This window comes from Pomacea canaliculata, linkage group LG8, assembly GCF_003073045.1.
Source record: "Pomacea canaliculata isolate SZHN2017 linkage group LG8, ASM307304v1, whole genome shotgun sequence".
Classification (NCBI taxonomy): domain Eukaryota; kingdom Metazoa; phylum Mollusca; class Gastropoda; order Architaenioglossa; family Ampullariidae; genus Pomacea; species Pomacea canaliculata.
In genome coordinates, this window is record NC_037597.1 from 3375163 (window position 1) to 3395359 (window position 20197).

Below are 20197 nucleotides of genomic sequence, written 5' to 3' on the forward strand. Positions count from 1 at the left end.
CAGTGGTCCAGACCCACCCTCATTCCCGACATTTATTTACACATTCATGCACACGATCGCAGTTGTTCATCTTTTGTTAAAACAGACAAATGGTGGGTTCGCTGTTTCAATAATGTTCAATCTCGGATGACAGCGCCATTCTAGACAAACACTACTGCCGTGGGGCGTGATGGCGAGCATAAAAAGATGATGACATCAATGTTGAACGGTTTGTATTTCGGTTTTTTTTTTTCCAGGGTTCTATGTTTGTTTTCTTCTAAGAATATTCCTGGCGGTTGTTTTGTCTCTCAGAAACTTCTAGAACTGAACATTTTATGACGGGATGTTCATGAGATAACTGTATGCATGGTGATCATCGACACAAAAAAAATGTAAATTAAAAAAATTTTATTTGTTTGTTTTGTTTTACATGGTAATCTGAAAGATTATTTTCGATCTTTTTGTGTACTTTTGGGCAGGTCACTGCGTGTGGTAAAGTTGTCAGATGTTACAGCCGTGCATGTGTGCACCTCTTGATTTGTGAATGGCCATCAAGCACGACAGGTCGACAACATTCCATGATCCTGCGAGAGATGGGAGCACATCGTCTGCTAAGGTCACGTGTTTCGGTTGGTCAGACTTCGAATCGGCGACCGACATTGACTGGTCCTTGCCTGTTCTGCAGATCTGTGTCATCGGGTCATCGACCTAGAGTCGTCGTCGGGTCCTGAGGTCACCGGGTCATGGAGAGGATTCCTCTGTAGGAAGAAACACGCAAATGTAGACTGGCATTCAACGGTATTGGACCTATGAGAGATTTAGAGTATATCTATTTTCTTCCACTCTCCCATTCCCACGAAAAAAAGCTGAGAAACATTTATCAAGCTGCACAATTTATGAAAACCTCCTTCTCAAAACCTTTTCCTCTTATCTTATTTTTCTCTTCCCACCCCCGCACACATTTTCTCTCTCTCTCTCCCACCCTCGAACGCTTTTTTGGTTTCTTAGCCACCATGAACAAACATTATACATGATCATAGCTTACATTTGTAGATTTACAGAGAAAGAGGTAGACAAGCAAATAAATATAGAAGGAGAGAGAGACTGTGTGGGTTCAGGTACTTGTAGACAAGTGGCTTTTTTTTTCCTCCTGCGGCTTTCTATGTGAGACGACTAAAAGTTCCTTGACTGCCTGGTTCGTTTACATTTCTCTCTCAGTGACGTGTGTCGCTCTTCATAAAGGGGGTTTCTTTTCACCTGTTAGCCAGGTTTTTCTCTGACTAATCTGCCCTAATGCTTATTCATCTGCCTTTCAATTATCTGCACCAGAACGCGCTAAGGTAAAATGCAAACATAAAACCTTGTGGTACGCAAACATTATTCCACGTCCCAGTCTGTACATTAGGATTAGTCATCCTTTGAGAAATCCAGTCTCTCGCTAGCGTTTGTATATGCAGATGCCCATAGATAAACAGAATTCGGAATTAATTTTTTTCTGAGCTGTGCAGGTGACACAGGTGGCAATCGTAGCGCTAGACTTGCTCTCTCTCTCTCTCACAAACACACTTTCGATCAACAAGATGGCCACCAGCTGTTAGCAGATAAAACAACTGCGTAGTGGAGAGAGGGAAACAAAGCTTCGTTCGATCGAATGACTGTAAGTGCAGAAGACGGGTCGGTTGTATTTACGCGTGTTTAAGAAAATTCGTCGCTTCATTTGCACCGGTTTGCAGATGACAATAAATAACCTTGTCGTTCTCGCTTGAAGCTGGAGCAACTGTCAAGTCCACGTGACTCAGTCCTGACGTCGGTGAGGCGGTTACCTCCGGAAATCCCCAGTCACCCTGTAACCTCCGCCCCCCAACGTCTGTCCTTCCTCTGATGCAGCCATGCACAATGCGAGACAAGTCTTCTCTTGCCTTTCAGCATCCGTGTCTCAATGGGGTGATGTCATTGAAACTGTTGTATCTGACTTTCAAATAGTCTGTGCTGTTTGCTTTAATTTTTTTTAAATTTTAAAACTTTGCCAGGGGCTGCGGTTTTTTTGAAAGTCGAAACACTGCTGTCCACCAGTGTTAAAGATCATACAAATTTCGAGAATATAAGCCTCAAGAGTGTTTTCTTAATTATTATTTAAAAGAACTGTAACAGTGACCAAGGTGATCCACAATACAAACAAGCTTTCAGTCGCCTTCCTGAAGATTGTCCTAACAATGACAACTTACAAAACTTCAAAGGTTGAACTTTCCTCAGCGACAATCCCTGCGGAAGCCCTTGTCAAGGTTTGTCACCAGAGTGACCCGCAGGTGCCCAGACGACAAGGATAAAGTCGCAAAAATAATTTAGGGCCGACGACCGAGCCCTGGGGAGGAAAAGGCCGTTAGAGCGACCTGGGCGACATTTTCGTGTTCTTTTTATTACCACACCAAGTGCCTGCCGACATCCACAGGCAAATCTCAGAAAATTGTTGCCGTGGGTGTTACTAATGTCGCGGATTTCGCCTCCGGTATTTTGAGTCATGCTGATCATGGGGACTTGAAGTTGCTAATAGGCCGGATGTCAAGTTTGGTAGACCTCCAGACTGAGCTCAAGTTCATTTACCTGCCTGTCTAGTTTCACCGTGGGCGGCATAATAAGGAATCTCTCCCTGTTCTGATGTGCGAGTCCACCACACCTTTCCTCCCCGTCTCTCTCCCCTCTCCTCCCCCATATCCTCCATCGCTTGCATCCGTCTCTGTGTGAATGGCTGAGATGATCACAAAATGTTTTACTGCTTCCTCCTGTGCAGCTGCTAGTGCATTTTTTTTTCGGGAACGTAAAAAGAAACCTCTCACCTCAGCTCCATTTTCTCACCTCACAGTTTGGCAGGTCGGTCAGGTTCCCAATATCATTTTTCTTGTGTAGATGCGTCACCGTTCTTTTGAGACTCGGCAAATACAAACAGTCCAAGGTAAACAGTCCTGGTCGCTGAATCCCAGTAAGGTAAAGAAATCGAGGATAGCTCAGGTGCTTGTAATAGAAGTAATAATAATAATTCTCTGTTCACATGTAGCGGACCGGATATACACAAACATCTATTGCTCAGCTATGCCCACTATGCGGACATCTTTCATCAGGGTGAGATGAGCGAGGCAAAGAGGAAAGACGTTTGATTTCTTTAATGTGTGTGTTTTATTTGGTGTATGGAGGAGGTGAGAGAAAGAGAAAGCAGCATTTGTGTCCACACTGCCCCCTTGACATTTGTAAGGCTGTATACATCCTGTCGCTACCTCTACCCCAAAACCGTCCCCGTCTCAAAAGAAAACGTTCAACAAACATTTAAATCGAAATCGGTTTCTTTTCCGGATACACGAGCAAATACCAATTCTAACAGTCCCACCAGGGGCACCTCTCTCAGGTAAACATCATCGTCAACCACGGCGACAGCATTAGCCATCAGCCAAAAAAAAAGAAATTATCTCGTGATCTACGCGTTAAACGTCCAAGAGATACGACCCAGTCCCCCTAAAGAAGTCTCTCCCTACTCAGCACAAAGCACATAAAACTTAATAATCAAGCGTTTACTGTTAAAATGTGACAATGTGCAAAGTTTTTTTTTCTGAGGTTTGCGGTCATCTAAAAGTACACCTGGGTGCATCACCGCTGTTTAAATGTCTAATGGGGCGCACTTTTCTCCTGAAGACAGGTTAAAACTTGGTACACGATTGTGGGAAAGAACATCTCGCACTGAGCTTTACCAGGCATTAAAAAAATTGTACCCACTATCAAATCAAGTTTCTTATCCCGCAGTGAAATCCACTATTTTTGAATCTTTTCCGTTTGAAATAATTCGTGGTATGGTCGCAGAAAATAAGTAGCTACAACTATCATATGCCGCATCCCTCCTTTTTCAATCAAATTCTCTGATTGCAAAGACCGCAACAGAGCACTGGACAGTCGAACTGCTTCTGAATGCACATCAGAGTTCAGATGCTGGCCTATGGGATATTTGCCCTTTGCACAACATCCATGGCAACAGGCTGGCTAGTCAGCCATATCTTCCTACGTGCTATAAAGCTTGTCCCCACGGAAAGTCAAGCTGTGCCAGGATATTGACCGCATTCTGGAAAACATGTCCTCGTTTTAAAGTTCTGGCCCATAACTGTTTGTGCCTCTAGCCCGGAGTTCGTCTCGAGACTGCAAATTGACTGAGTGGCTAATCGATCCGCGGCCATTGGGTTTTTTTCCAGATTAATTTCCTGACGCGTGATCCGAAGCCGAGAGGAAGGTTTGGCCGAGTTCCTTCGTGAGTCATGGAGCTGTGACACTGCGCTTTGTAGGTCGGGATGGACCTGTTGACTACTGGGCATGTATACTTCCCTGATGTAGGGGTATGTACGTTTTTGTCGATCGTCTGTGTATGTGTGTGTGGAGGTGGGCGTGCGTGCATGATTCGTGTATCTGTGTGTGCATGCTTGCCGTGTAGTGTTGGTGTGTGTGTGTGGGTGGCCTACGCAGGAGAGAGATTGATGTTCATGTCACCAAACGTCAGACAATGAAAATGCCGATGTTTCTACGCCTGTACATCCTTAACCCTCACCCATTGTTTTCGTTAACGTTGACATTCACAAACAAGACCCAGCCACATGCACAACAATGCGTTGGCTATGCTGTCACCTTGCTTGTCCTCAGCAACATGCGTCATCCCTGCTTGAGTCTGCACTTGACTTTACTGCCTTGCCCACCCGACCCTTCCCCTCCTTGGTATTTGCAATATACTTTGTACTTACTCTACTGTTATCCCTGGTTGTGCTATCCATCAAGTCTCGGCATTGACCTGAGGTAACTCGCTTTCGATCTTGTTTCTGCACGCGGAATGGCTGGTGCAAATCTCAGTCAAATTTTAAAATTTAACATATGTATTTTCTTTTCAACAAAATATTTTCCTGTAAAATTTATGTGGAAATAGATGTTTACATTTCTCCAGCTTGACAGCCGTTATGCAGATTTACTTGTTCACATATGCATACATATGGAGGTGTTATTAACCCCTCGCTAATCATTTTAGCTTCATGCAACGGTCGTGCAGCTGTCCCTGACTGCTGAGTCTGGCATTTGAGTGCCTCCTATACGGGCTCAACCTTCGGGGTTCAGATTCTGCTGCCTCACCTCAGAACTCAACAACATCTCTCCTAACTTCAACGGATGCCTCAAGCGTAGCTGTGAAATATGTATCGTTAAAATAAGACGGACTCGGCTTTCCTGTATTTCAATAAAAGATCTGTCCTAGCATTTACAGCTGTTGTGAAAACAATGATAAGGAGAATGAAAATTGAGCTCGTGATGCAAATGACACTATGAAAACACCGTTTGAAACCTTGATATGAAAACTGCTGTCACCCAACCCCAGTCCCCTTTACTCCAAGCCAGGGAAGTAAGTGAGTTGTTGAAATTCTTTCCTCCATTTCTTAGAGAGAATGTCAAGTGGCATAAAAATAAACTTTGGGATCGTAACTTATCAGTGATCTCATTGAAAACATGGACTGACAGATCAAGGTCCTTCGTAGGTGTGTTAAACATTCCAACATCATGTTTCCACTTCATCTTGGGTCTGTTTTACTCTTTCTTTCTCTGTTGGTGTTTTTCTTTCTGTCTGCAAGTCTCTGACTCACCGTTATGCCACAGAAAATGTCTATTTTGGAAACACGTGTGTTTATGCTCACGTGACAAAGATCGTGTGCCGTGCACTTTATGTTGTTCCACATAAGTCGACTCTTATTTGTCGTCTATACTCGTCAATATGTGGTGAATCACAAAGGGAGACATGTGTGCACTGCAGAGTACACGTGACTTGCCACCGCTCGCCATCAATGATGAATGACTGACACCCCGACGACAAGAAAAGGGAAATGCTAAAAGAGAGAGAAATGTTCTGAATGCAGCCGGTGCAGCAGGTCTAACAGCAGGGGTTTAAAAAAAAAAGCCGTTGAGTTTGTATCCGCTCTTCTGGGAAATTTTATTGGCGCACTAAATTTTCTCAGGCCCCGATCTTCTTTCTTGGGCTTACCTACATTTCCGGGGCACAAAAGGTCAGTTAAAGAGCAAGTCAAGGGTGTGCATGCTCACTCACCACAGAGGTATAGTTATATCCGTCCTTCTTGTAACAGGGTGCTTATTTCCTTTAAACCCTTTAGAGGAAGAGGATTTTGTTGCACCAGATCCTCGCAGAGGAAAGTTACAAATATTAAGGTCAGGTGGCAGGGAAGAAGGGGTTGGGGCCATAAACCAGCAGACCCCAATAAAGCAAATATAAACAAGCAAACGACCCAGCATATTAAGCACTGTGTCAATGATCACAATCCAACCGTCAAACGGAAGTTTATCTGCCAAAAGTCTCAACCGATTGGAAAAACTGTCTGTATCTCAAGTCGTTCATGTACAAAACGACTAAAAGAAATCTCTCACTCCAATTCCCCATCCTCCACACATACCGGAGTAAAGTCTTCTTGGTCTATCTTACAAACATTTTTAGGGATGAGAGAAAGAAAAAAATTAAGTTGAGTTGCAAGCTAATCAAATACTCCAGCTTCTGTACAACCAGCCGATGGCGGACGTGCAGTCACGCTCGCGATGGGGTCACGTGGTCGTGCAGTCGCAGTGGTAAACTGTGGGTCCTCGCGCCGCCCTAATAATCTGATACCATACGTCAGGTCCCCGCCTGCTAAATTTATCCCCAAGTCTTTGTGTGGCCCCAGACGACAAGTCTGCAGTCGATCACAATACTTTCAAGAGTTGACACGTGCAGATAACCGCTGGGCAAAGCCGGGCTTATAAGGCTAGCGGCCCTGGCGAGACTTTTTACCTGCCGGCACCTGTTTCTTTGTTGTAGGCCGGCGGTCGACGCATCGCATGCAGATTACCTTGCCGCGTTGCTTTCTGCACGTACGCCACCCGCCGGTGCAGTTTCCAAGACACTCAATGCTGCTTACGTCGGGCCTACGTGCTTACTCCGTCTCCTGCCTACCCACCCGCAACCCCAGCAAGAAACAGGAACCTTGTTTAGACCTGGCTTGTCTAGGTCGAGTATGTACTAGAAGTCCTCACTTAATTATCTATTCCATCTGCTTGATGAAGACAGAAAATCGAATTCCTGACAGGACCAATTGTTTTTGTTGGGTTTGTTTTTTTAAATACACGTTCTTCTCATTTTTGCGTTGGTTTTGTTTGGTGCACCAGTTTTTCCTCCCACATGTTTTGGGGCTGTACACGTTTTGTTCCACAAATATACTGTAAGAACCTGCATGTATATATATATACATGTATGTAAAATTGGTTTCGCTAAATAAGTCGCAGTTTCCTATTGACGCCGTACGTGAGGACAATGTACAGTATACTGGCAAAAGATATCGTGTTGTAAGGGCAGGAAGGTTGGGGTTGTTGTTTTTTTAATAAACACACCGTTTGTCATCAACGTCCTGATGTTGTTGCACCGATGTCCGCCATGTTGAGTGTGGTGGTACTAAGGCATAACAACTTTCAGTGTAAAAATACGACTGGCAAGTCGAAGGAGTGGAAGACAGCCCGGACATGCGCTCACCCACACAACCCACGCACCCCTCCGGCTTTCCTCAGGTGAAAAACCTGCCGTGACCTGTAAACACGACCTTGCTGCTCTTTAGCAGGGCCCCTAGGCGGAGTTTTCCAGTTCCAGCCCCGGCGCAAACATGCACATCCTTTATGTCACTTAAAAAAAAAAAAAAAAAAAAAAGGTTAGTTTGAGAGGAAATCCGTTTCTTGTGTTTCTTATTGAAAAATAAGCATATTGGCAGTTGTATGTATGGAAAGGAGATACGAACGTTGGCTGAAACTAATTGTTGTGAGACTCACCGCCTCGGAATGTGTAACAAGTATGAGGATGTCAACCTTCATGTGCTGCATCCATTTGTTGCTCGAAGATTTACTCCAGACTGAAATTCTTTCTTCATAGGTCACAAAAATGCGATTTATCCTCAGTAGTTTTCTTACTGATGATTCATCATTCCAAACGTTGTTGTCTAAAGACCGAAACCTTGTTCTTGTCACGTTTGAACATGATACAGCACTTTTGTTTCACGATCTGAAACATGTGGACCTTTTTACAGGACATTTGTTCCAGATGGAAGCACCACAGAACCCATTACTTACGATGTAAACAACACTGGAATGTCGATCGTGCATCAAGTTCAAAATATATGGTTAGGACTGCAAAGGATGGAGAGCTGTTAGGCAAAACTTACAAAAGGTCGAGCTCATTCGCGAGATTATTTTTGCAAAATGGATTTATCAAAAACTTGCCAAGCTGGTGTTTAGATAATGTTTCTGAAAAACAGATAACATTTCCTTGAGTCCTTCAGCGAAAAAAGCGACAGCAGTTATTATATCATTCTCTGTTTCAAGGCCGCCAACATTTCTACAATCTAGTTTCATCTTCAACAACTTTATAGTTTTTCCCCCTCACCAGTGTCAAGTTTGACATGCATGCACACAGAGCGAACGGAAAGCTGTCTTCGTTTTGCTAGTAAATCTTCTCCATGGGAGAAGGGACAATACATCTCCAAAAATAAACTATTTACTAATCTATGGACAGTAGCAATAAATAACAAGCCTGAAACAACTGCAAGCCCTACTACTATTTTTGGCACATGTATCACCGGTCATTAGGGTGAAATATTGCCCTGCCAGGCCTTTAACCATGTCGTTAGCAAAATCTTAAACTGTTACATCTTCACGATTTGTAAGATATGAAATACTTTTGTGAAACATTCTATGATCGTTGTAACTCTGTAGACAGAAATTAGATGTTGATAGTTGGGTTATCAGTCGCACTAAAAATATCGGACTTTATGTAAGAGACATATATTCTTCATCACAGGCACTTTAGAACCTAAGAATGAACTCAGTGAAGGTGTGAGCAGGGCTCACGCGCGTCTTCACAAAGAGCACAGACTAGAGCATGGAGCAAAATATATATCTCAGAACCTCTTGAGGCTCCTTATATTGCCGACTTCTAGTGCACATGTCACTGGGTTAGTGTGTTTGTACGGGACTTCAATCAATCATGGTATTTAGTCCTTGCTGTAAGTTACGACCATTAATGCCCGCCAGGTATCTCAATCTCTAAAATTTATGTGCAGCAGAAAGGAAGTACAGACCCATGAAGTCCCGACCAGATACGTTGTGTGAACATTGCTATCCTTTTTTTCCACCAAAGTACCTGCAATTTTACTGAAATAAGCGAGTGTTTTGTAAATTGTGGCCCATCCAAGATAGCAGACTGTAGACTCACTACCGTCACATGGAAGTATGTTCCCATATTATGATCTTGCAAACAAGGGCGTGCGCGCACACGCTCACACACAGAGGAAATGACAAAAACAATTTTATTCTTTTCTTGGAAAATAGTGTATTAACATTGTGAACAGTCTGCATTAAATCAAGGATTTGCGTTGAGGGCAGGCAGTACTCGCTATAAAGAAAACTACTCCACCTTTACATGGCTTTTGGTCACCTTAAAATGCAACAAATTCTTAGTGGAGTAGAAGCAGATGTACACAAAACAGTTGTTACAACCGTCCTATTCAAAATTGCTTTGCGTTTGTCTTCTTTATTTACGAGTCATTTCAATGTCTGTCCAGATGATGCATGTGCATTTTATTTTTCATTATGTCAGCATCACAAATGCAATAAAATGACCTCTCTCTCTCTTATCATTTACCCTTGCAAATTGTACTGTACAAAACAAACTCATTTTTAACATAAAACAATACCAACATATTTATTCCATGCCAGTCACTGGGATTCTTCACATTAAAAAGGAACATTAAAAAAATAAGAACCTTCAACATATTCTCCATCACATCCTGAAGACATGACTAGCAATCTTGAAGTTTAATTCTGAATAAATAATAAAAATGTACACTTATGTCAGGAAGACTGAGAACATTTGCAAAAGTCAGTTTATGCGGTGTGTGAGACTGAGAAAATAACACTTTAAAGTTAGCTTGATCTATCCTAAACATGTGTCTGCAAAATACACAGGTCCTCAATGGCAAAAATACCAGAATGTGCAAGAAAGCAGCAAATTTGTCAGAAAAACTCACTCCTTCCAAGAGGTAAATGTAATGGTTCCTGCAATTACAATGTACTTTAACTTGTCCAACTAGCTCTAGGTTACTATATGCAACTTTACATTATAGAACCACCTCTTCCACCCACAAGCCCTTCAGGTTTAAACCTGACCTAGATTTGGAATGCCGCTCAGAAATGTGGGTACACGCTACTGACAGCTTGCATAACCTTCCCAGTTGTTATCTGATAATTGTCACATTGTATGTTCTATTTAAAGTGCAACTGTTATCAACTTGACAATGGATTCACTGGCAGTTACTTGAACTGAAGTCAAACGTGTTCTGGTTTTAAAGCACATACAGAATGCCAAAGTCTTATTTCAAGAAAATAAAATACATGACTGCATAAGGACATACATTTTTTTTTTTTTTGTGACACTAATGAAATTAAATTCTCAAAGCAATTTAAAATTACAAGATTTAGAAAAATATATGTATATAGTTTGACAGCAATTTGCAAAATCACGTTTTAGTACTTTGGAAACAAGCTCAGAAACATCTTGTTACCAAATAATTACTGAAGTATTCTTACTGCTAAACATGTCACTAAATCAAGCATGTCTTCAGTGAAATATTTATTGACCACTTCCCCTTACATAGTTATACATATGTAATACTGAAAAACTATTCAGCTGCAGACAAAAATTAACTCTGATGCCATTAAAAATATCTACAGTAAGAAAACTTCACAATTCTACATTTCAAATGTCTCTATTCAATAACAGTTGATAAGCTGTTCTTTAGTGATATTGATTGAAAAAAATATGCAGAAAACAGCATGGTTACAGCATCACCCATGTAAGGTGACAGCGATGCAATCAGCAAATCACTAAACGACAACTGCAACCAAAATAAATCGAATATGAACATGAACATGTTCTTCATAGCTGGTCTTGATGCATTTTATTCATGAAATTGTGCTAGTTGCACAGAAGAGACAAGAGAACATAATTTATTAAATTGGCCGACTTAAGAGAATGCACACCCATCAAAAACATTATACTTTGCGTTGATTTGCAAGAATTTTCACACATAATTTTCTGTCCCTTTACTTCCAGTAGCACATTCTGGAAACCATTTGTCCCTTTTAGCACCTTTTGGGTTTTAAAGTTCATTTTAGAACTGCTTTATGAATATTTCTTTACTCAAATCAATCTTGTTCGTGTCCCATTTATCCAGCAAATCACCTCTTTCTGACACATGCATATTCCCACTTGAGCATATTTGGTTATCCTCATCTCACACATTCAAATTTAGCTAAATACAGAAACAGTTTATCATATGAAAATCACAGAAGCTTTGACGATGGACAAGTACACACAAAGGGAGAACATGAACTTCATTTCTACAACTGAGCTAGTTCTACTGAAATTACAGATAAAAGTGAACCAATGTGTCAAGATATGCTAGCAATTTGTTAATCGCTTTTGTCCAACAAATATTTGGAATTTTCTGGTGCTACGAAACATAGCGAAGTAATGAAACATGCACTCCAAATAAGCAGACTTATTTCCATCCATTGAAAGTGATCCACGAGATCAAGCTCATCATGCTATAACAGGAGAATCTTGACAGGACAGCCCACAACAAGTATTCTGCTATTTAAAGGGAACAGACAGCTAAAGTTACTTGTGACTACTCCACAATGATGTTATGAGCACATTGTGATCAATGTAATTTTTAAGATGCATCGCCAGTTTAGCCAAAATGTTAACAAGGCATAAACTCATCCTTTTTCTAAGCTGATTTTCAGTAAATTTCAACTGTTTTTTAATATTCATTTGTCCTTAGATTTTAACAGGATTGTGAGTGGGAAAAGACTGCTAAGACCTCTGCCATTTAAATGCAAACAAGGAAAGTGGGTTTTGTTTTTTTTTTATCTTTAAGCTTCTTGGCACAAAAAGAATGCACAAGGAATGCAGAAAGGTATGCCTGAGTACACAACCTGTTATGTCAGTGGGTCAGCATTCACTGTGCTTCCTTGGCATGCAGAATATAAAGTATCCAGGGTCCACATCTTACAAGCAGATTCTGCCACCTTAAGTGAACTTTAAGCCACAAGGCAAAGTTTGACCAACAGTGTACACAGCATTAATGGGCTTCTAGCATACCTCAATTCTTTCATCCGGTCTTTAAAAAAAAAATTCTACTTCTTATCTCAATTAAGAACCCCAAATCAGCAGTACTGCCATCTACTATTAAATTGCTATTTAGTACTGCATCCATGTATGTAAAATGTTTTCAATGTAAAAGCTAAATTCAAGGTAATAAAAAAATAAGGGCATTTTTACTCACCCATTTCATTACAATATTAATGCCATTCAAGTGGAAACAGCTAAACCCTAAAAAAAAAGCAAAATCCAACATTACCGATATAAAAATCTAAATGATCTAATATACACTGGACTTACACATTTACAATATTCAATTTCTAACCCCACATATACAGATGTCACAAGGACCAGGGCTGATTCTAGGCTACGTTGTGCCCTAGTGAAAGACAAATACTGCACCCTGACCTATGTTCCTCTCCATATCCATTCCATACTGTAAAGCAATTATAACATATTTAACAATTCATTTGTAAGTTCTGGTCATCAGATTCAAATCTCACCTTCACTTTTTGCTGTGTAAAGAGAGTTATTCTAATGAAGCTGCCAAGTCATGCTCAATGGACATAGTGGTCAGCCCAATCTTTCTTACAGATTTCTGATGTCAGATAAGTTTTAATTTCCACTTTCAGAAACTTTATTCTCAACTGGCTACAGAAATTGGCAGGTCACTAAAATTCTGAGCAACACTGATTTGGCATGGTATATATATTAATTAAATTTTGACAAGGAGAATTAGAACTTATTTGGTATTCATTTAAGGCTTAGAAAGCCTTCCACTGCCGCATGTGTTTCGCAAATCAAAGCGCAACAATCCTCAATGGTATTATGTAACCCTTTAGGTTCTCATTTGAGAGAATATAGCTAAAGCTAAATGCATCATTATTTCAATATTTGTTGGTAAAAAAAGTTGCAGATGTATGTACATATGCTTGACCAAATGACATTTTTCTTTAACAGCCTAGTTCATCTAATGGTAAAACGGGGCTTACTAACAACAAAACAGTAAGAATACTAATTGTACATTATAGCTCTACATCAAGCAGCTCATGCAAAGATTGTTGATTTTACTGAGCAGTCTTTCCGCCATTTAAATGCTATGTATATCTGTAGCAGATCACAGTGGAATGCATGACTGACACTCCTCTTACCCATGACACTCTAACAAAGAGGTCAAGGCTTTAGTCAGTCAAATTCATGAAAAGATCCATCTGTACAGGATATGTGTTACACTCTCACCACAATCTAGATATCTGCTATTTGGGAAAAAAATTAATATTTCATTTCTCATTTCAACTTCTCAGCATAAGCAATCAATAAACTACAATTCACACTACCAATTAAATTCTTTAACAACTCCAACTGAGCTATGCCAATGGCAAATATGCATGCTAGCATTTTTATCTAATTCTCCAATGCTTAAAAAGCTTCCCTCTTTGATTGGATGTCAACACTACAAGAATTCCAAAATTATTCATAAAGTTGTTTCATTTTAAACATACACAAGATTGGCAATATCCAAGAATGTATAAACTTGGTATCCATCTGTCTAATTAAACATCAACTTTAATCCAAAAAAAAACCCAAAAACTAATATGATGACTGTTATGGCTACTGGGCTTCTGAATATCTGTAAAGACTCAATCCTATTTCATGTTCATAATGTCTGACTGATAAGCACAGACTTAATATGGCTGCATTCAGGAAAGAAATGATGCACCAGACAAACATTTTCCTGTCCTCAACACAGTTTGCGAACTGCAATAACTTAACATCTTCAAAACATGCTTCATGCATGCAACTTCAAAATTATCCTGTCACCAGTGCAGTAAGAGGTTGTCATCACATCTGAGGAAGCGAAACTCTTCCAGTGTTATGTTAAAATATATTCTAAATTGTCACCTCCAGCACATTTGGCAAAACAAAGCCAATACAAAACTGATCAGAAAACTGACACAGGAGTGACTACTACAACAGCCAGAACAAGCATATTGCTGTTCTGAAAGATGCAAAACAAAGGCTAAAAGGAGTACCTGCTTTACTGGGTAAGATGGACAAAGTTTATTTTATGAGGAGTGGACAGTAATCTGTCCATTATCCAATGTTTAAAAGCTACAAAGAAAATCTGCCTTGAAGTGTTACAGAAATGTGATAGGAATTTTTAAAAATCATATTGCTGATGAATCAATAAAATGAAATGTCCATAAGATTCCCTGAATTGTAGATAAAAAGGGACAGACATCAGACATGACAGCAAACATTGGTGGGGGAGGAGGCAATATGGAAATATGATAAAACAATCACGGTACCAGCCCTGATGCTTCCATCATTACATTTTCAGAAGCAGTAATGTCTTGAAACACAGAATGCAAGCACTTAGGAGTCTCTCTCTTCATTTTGTGAGACATTAAATAGAGGCACTGCTTCTTTCTTTGGGTGACTAGACACCTCACCTGCAGAGAAAAAAAATATTCCTACAATAATTTGCCAAATGCATTCTTTCGTACCTTTGAGTTTAACGGGTTCATAAACTGTTTAAAGATATAAAATGAATGGTGAGTTTTGTGTTTATGCTGCAATGAAAAATGTCTTTTTATCCTATGTTAACAGTTAAATTTCAGTCAGGGTCTAAAATTGTCACTCTATATCCAGGTTGGTAAACTTTAGGAAGAGAACTCCACATACTCAACTACAGCGTGTTGCTTGCTGTATTGGCATGCAAAGTTTGTTACTGGTTTTAAAATTTTTAAAATAATGCTTTTAAAACAATTCATATTGTAACCTTTCGTGCTTTTAAATTTCTCACGTTTTCTTCTTTAATTTCTGAGTCAACATAAGTTGCTCATTCCAATGATTTACAACTTCAACCACCTGATGCATCCAAGTTAAACAATGGATATGGAGTTTACTGGGGCTCTTTTCCCATATTGTAGAATCTAGATGGTTCTTGTTTTTCTTTCAGTAATCATTATGAGACTGACTGTGATGCTTTGCAGCTGTTGAGGGGCCATACACTTGAGATCTTTTTGCTTCAAGTATTTCATTTCAGGTTAGCAAAGCAACATCAAATACGAACATGAAACACAAACTGACCTCTGTACTGTTTGAGAGCTCTTGCACGCTCTTCTGCTTCATAGTACCAAACTGTTATGGCATACCTGAAATTTCAAAATTCTGTTTTGAGGAAAACAAATTTCAAACCAGACACAAATGAAAAACTTAAACACTTAACATAAAAAAATACTTCAGTTAATCATCTTTATATGTCCATCAGCATCCATCCTGCTTGTACACTGAAATTTATCATTTTTTGCTGAAACCAATTCTGTATGATAGTTCTCCATATTATTTTATTCTCATGTAAAGACAGAAGAGAAAATGAAGAGCATCAAAGCTCTTTACTGCCCCAAAAGCATGCTGAAAAAATATAGCAGAATCAAGATTATCAATTAACTGTCTTCCCTGTGCAGAAAACCAAATTTAATGATTCAAACTCACCTGTCCCGTGTTGAAGGCAATACTTCATGTGGATTTCGTCTGTCAGACCAAAAAAACAGAAGCCTGTCAAAGTTGGGTTCTACATTGGCCACCCTGTCTTTGCCCTCAGGAAAAATCCGCAGAAGACCACCATCTTGCTGCAAAAGAGGGAAATAAATTTGTTATTCACATACATGAGCACATGCTCTTTACCACTCTCACCAAACATTTCATGTACTTACAATTAATATTTTATTACAGTTCAATAAAATTATGTTGAGATTTATATATCTAACTTAACAGTTTCTTGTTTTAATCTCTTTTATCCCAGGTGCTAAAGCATGTCGTTTGTGATCAGGTTCTGGTACCCTCTTAAACTTGTCTGATTGCTGCTTCTACTTCTTCCATCTTGATGACATCATTCATGAATTTCTCTGGCTTTGTAGTCAATGTATATAATTGTCTGATCTGCCTAGTTTTCAAGGACTTCAGTATCTGTATCAAAAGTGCTGCATATTTCTGTTGCTGGGCAGGTGTTCTTTACTAGTGTGAGCATGCCAAACTTAACAAGCCATATATTTTTCTTTCCTAAGTGCCCTAAGGGTAGAAGGGTAAAACACGAGTGAAGCAAAATTTAGTAAATATTTTTCATTACAAACGCTAATAAAAAGCTAATCACCTTTAGAAAAATCTTTAAAGCGAATATTAAAATACATCTATAAAGTTCATCCTTGATATTGCATTTCATTTCTTAAAATACTCATAACACATGAACAAAAAAATTGCAACCCACAGAGAAAAGAATGTCTTATCCTTGTTATCGACTGCCATTTGTCAAAAGAATTGTTGGTATATTTCTTTAGACTTTGCAATTACACAGAATAGTAGAATCAAGGTACACTGTCCAGAAAATAAGTGTAGGAAACAAACAGATCCTTAACCTTGCTACTGCTATCATGTGCAGCATAACAAGGGTTAATAGGGCAGCATCACTTGCAAGCTACCAGCTGTTCCTGTTTGAGGCAGTTCTAACCTGTTTTCTCTCACTGCACCCACATCCTGTCTAATTTCTCTGACTATATTTTGGGCAATACTATAACTTTGGGAATACTGAGGGACTATGGAACATACTAGGAAATAAAAGTTTTCATGAAATAGGAAAGTTACAAAACCTCCTGGCAATTATGTTTCTCATGCTGCTTGTAAGAAATCTCAGGTAAATAAAGTCAGGGTTATTTCATCTGTTATAATAAGCCAGACAATAGAAAATCTTTTCAAATATATGCCATTTCAGCACCATCATGTGCAGAAATGATATTATACTTTTTAATTATTTTACTTTAAAAGTATAATCACATGGTAAGTGCTTTCTTTTGCCCCAAAAATAAGAGCTGCGCTGATGACAGACATGCAAGGATTTTGTTACTGAAATGCTGCAAGTGAGAAAGATGATCTAAAAGTAATAGTGTTTATGCCTACAGAAGAAATGAAATTAAGACATAACCCAATCTTTAAAGGATTGTAGCTGTCATGTACTATGTGTTGTATAAGGTGAGCAAAAACAGCTCCATGAATGTCACAGCAGTGGAAAGTACATGCACATTAAAAGAGCTGTCTTATAAAGAAAATTAAATTATTCCAATGTGAGAAATAAATAATATACTACTTACACAAGTAACTCAACTCAAAGAAATGATTACACCTTAACCTACCCTATAAACAAAAAATCTAACACTCCACAAAAAAGGACTGTCTACTTACTAATATAACAGATATTTGGGCCCAATAAGAAGGTTAAGGAAACATCGTTATTAAGAAATACAGGAGACACAGAAAATCAAAAGTAGTCATTAAAAATGTAAGTACTCACACGTCCGTTCCAGTTCTGGTTGAGGTAATAAATGCAGGTGATGCATCTGCCATCGCCATTAGGATTGTCTATATGTCTTACATATCCCGTGGAGTTTCGTGGGTAGCAAGCTACCATGGCCTGTAAGATACAGATATGGTCTGAACCTTTATTTTAGGATATAGCAAAAAAAAAATTTACACAGAAATCTGCAATCGGACAACTACCTCAGTAAAATGCTTACACAACACTCTCCCCTCACACACACACCCCAACTGGCCCTGCATTATGAACTATCCCAACTGCTGCCATTTACAACAAAGTGTTGACAGCAACAGTCGCTGGAACCTATACCTTGCATACACTTCTATTATCTATTTGCTAACAGCTGCAAGAAATGTTTCTCTATTGATGCATGTTGTGCACATATATCTGAATCCTGGTAGTAATTTGTAACTGCAGTAAAAAGTATAAAGCTCTGTTTTGTAATCAAATCATTCACTTTAATTCTACATATGCGTGAGACTGAAGAGAGGAGAAAACCAAGAATGTGTTTGCACAGAGATGTCACAGTCAAGGTCAGTGAAAATGCTATCTTCTTAAAAGTAATATTGTATAGTTGACATTTCTATAAACTGCACACACACAGGGGTATGTGTGTCTACATATGCATATATACATATAGGTACATGATGCATACATCCACTGAAACCTATAAATAATTATCAGTGCTTCTATCAGCAGGGCAAATTTACTTTTTCAAAGATTATTGTTACAATCTGATTTTCTATATAAGAAGAAATATGCAAATTATATATTTTTGTTGACTTTATCAAACATTTTACTTAAACCTTCTGACATGGTCTTCTCATAGCTACACAGAAATTTTCACAATAATAGGTACTAATCAATTTCCACATTGATAAACTACAATGGAAGGTAATCAGTCCTAGATTCTGCATTTTGTATTATTATTACTACATGTTTAAATGATCACTATTATGTTTTATCAGAAAATTTGTCAATGGCTTAAATCTAAAAATCAAATCCTAAATTTCACTTTCAGGCTACAATTTAACTACCTTCAACAAAATTTTCAAAAGTTTTCACTCTTTATGAAAAACTACGCCAAGCATACCTGGCATACACTTAAATATTTACACAGCTACAATTATATATTACCTTTGTTCGTTCATTGATTGTGTAACCCTCCATGAGGCATGAACAATTTTTAACAACTGCATCCATGCACGATACCAAAAACTGAATGTTTTCACTCGATTGCCCACGACCATCCACCCATGTGATAATGTCTCCCCTGATTGCATCTGACGATGCAGATGCTGTGTGCACAAGCTGTCCTTTTCGGAAAACACCAAGGTCCTGCAACTGTTTCACCTCTTTGAAGATTTCTGTACCGGTCGCCTCCCCCAAGAAACCGTCAATCACACAAATGCCATAAGTCTGCAGGCACTTTACAACATACTCCGCAATGACACTGAAGCGAGATTTGAGAATGTCTAAATAGGTGAGCTTGGTGTCAACAGTGGTGCCTTTAGGAGACATCGCGTCGGCACTTTGTCGAAGCCGGTTAGTATGTCTTTTAGACTTCACAGTTTTGGCAAATGGAACGTCAAGAAAGTAGCGTTCACCTTCCTCTGTGATGGTTGGAAGCCGATCTTTCTTGTTTATTTCATCTGTATGCTTTGCTGACTTTTCCTGGGTCCCTAAAGCTACCTCCGACAGTTTGCCGCAATCTGAAACGTGTTGTTTTTCTTCGTTGAAGTTCTCATTTTCACCGGCGCTGACAGAAGCCGCATATTCCTCGCCAACTAACAAAACCGTTTCTTGGCTACTGCTCACCCCCGCTGCAGCAAAGTCCCTACTGTCGCTCAATACCCCAGAAGGTAAAGTCGGTGTCCCAAGAGAAGTATAACTGGTACCAGTGGTCACTTGCTCGGTTCTACAGACGTCAGTCTTGTGCTGTTTCTGTTTGCACTTTCTTTTATGTTCCTTCCAGTGCGCGCGCTGGTGATCCTTGCAGCAGTACCATATCTCGCGGCAACCCCCACATAATGAAAGGTTCTCGAGGGCGCCACACAATTGGCACACATTCCTCTCGTCACGTAGCCCACTAGCCGAGGCCCCATCCGCCATCATGTTTGACTATCAACAAGGGAGGCAGCTCTGACCTTGGTCTCTTTTCAGGGGGAGACTATGAACGAACCACGCTAGTTCTGGCATCAGCATCGAGGAAATGATTGAAAATACCGAGAAGGAAGCTTGCGTCGCGTCGATGCCATTTTTTCGGATCTCCCGCGAGCCATAGTTACCTAAGCATGCTTGCGGATCCATCTGTCTCGTCACTGTTCGACCCCCCTAAAGAAATGAGGTCAAGTTAACGTCACTTCCACAGATAACACTAAGGGAAATAACTGATGTTTTGAAGTAATGTAAACAAAGGATGGATGGATGCAGTTTTCCTGATGATCACAACATTATCGCAACAAAATCTGTCATTGTGGTTTAAAGTTCATGCGCCTGACTATCGACAACAGTAAATCACAGTTGGGGAAAAGGTGCGACAATGTACTCGACCTGGAGGGGGAGGAAATCGATGATGTCGGTCTCCGCCG

General features: G+C 39.7%; 1 protein-coding gene and 1 long non-coding RNA gene across 3 annotated transcripts; one reads left to right on the forward strand and one right to left on the reverse strand.

Moving 5' to 3' along the window:
• Positions 1-1994: 1994 nt before the first annotated feature.
• LOC112570031 lies at positions 1995-5254 on the forward strand. Of its 2 annotated transcripts, none has more exons than XR_003100575.1 (2): positions 1995-4800; positions 5027-5254. It is a non-coding gene; the product is annotated as an uncharacterized LOC112570031 (long non-coding RNA). The 2 variants fall into 2 exon arrangements; XR_003100576.1 differs by having other exon boundaries at positions 5048-5254.
• A 4109-nt stretch (positions 5255-9363) lies between these two features.
• Positions 9364-19967, reverse strand: LOC112570029 (egl nine homolog 1-like). Its single transcript, XM_025248211.1, has 5 exons — positions 18744-19967; positions 17583-17702; positions 15734-15870; positions 15329-15393; positions 9364-14688 (listed from the first exon to the last, which is right to left on the reverse strand). Exons 1-5 carry the CDS (start codon positions 19719-19721, stop codon positions 14612-14614), a joined length of 1377 nt encoding a protein of 458 aa, XP_025103996.1. The 5' UTR covers positions 19722-19967; the 3' UTR covers positions 9364-14611.
• Positions 19968-20197: the final 230 nt, after the last annotated feature.

What these genes read in the sequence shown, in the direction of transcription:
- LOC112570029 (XM_025248211.1), bottom strand. Translation starts at nt 19,721, where the DNA reads ATGATGGCGGATGGGGCCTCGGCTAGTGGGCTACGTGACGAGAGGAAT. An exon ending in CAATCAATGAACGAACAAAG is followed by an intron (nt 17,703 to 18,743) that starts GTAATATATAAT and finishes TGTATCTTACAG; the next exon opens with GCCATGGTAGCTTGCTACCC. An exon ending in ACCAGAACTGGAACGGACGT is followed by an intron (nt 15,871 to 17,582) that starts GTGAGTACTTAC and finishes CCTCTTTTGCAG; the next exon opens with CAAGATGGTGGTCTTCTGCG.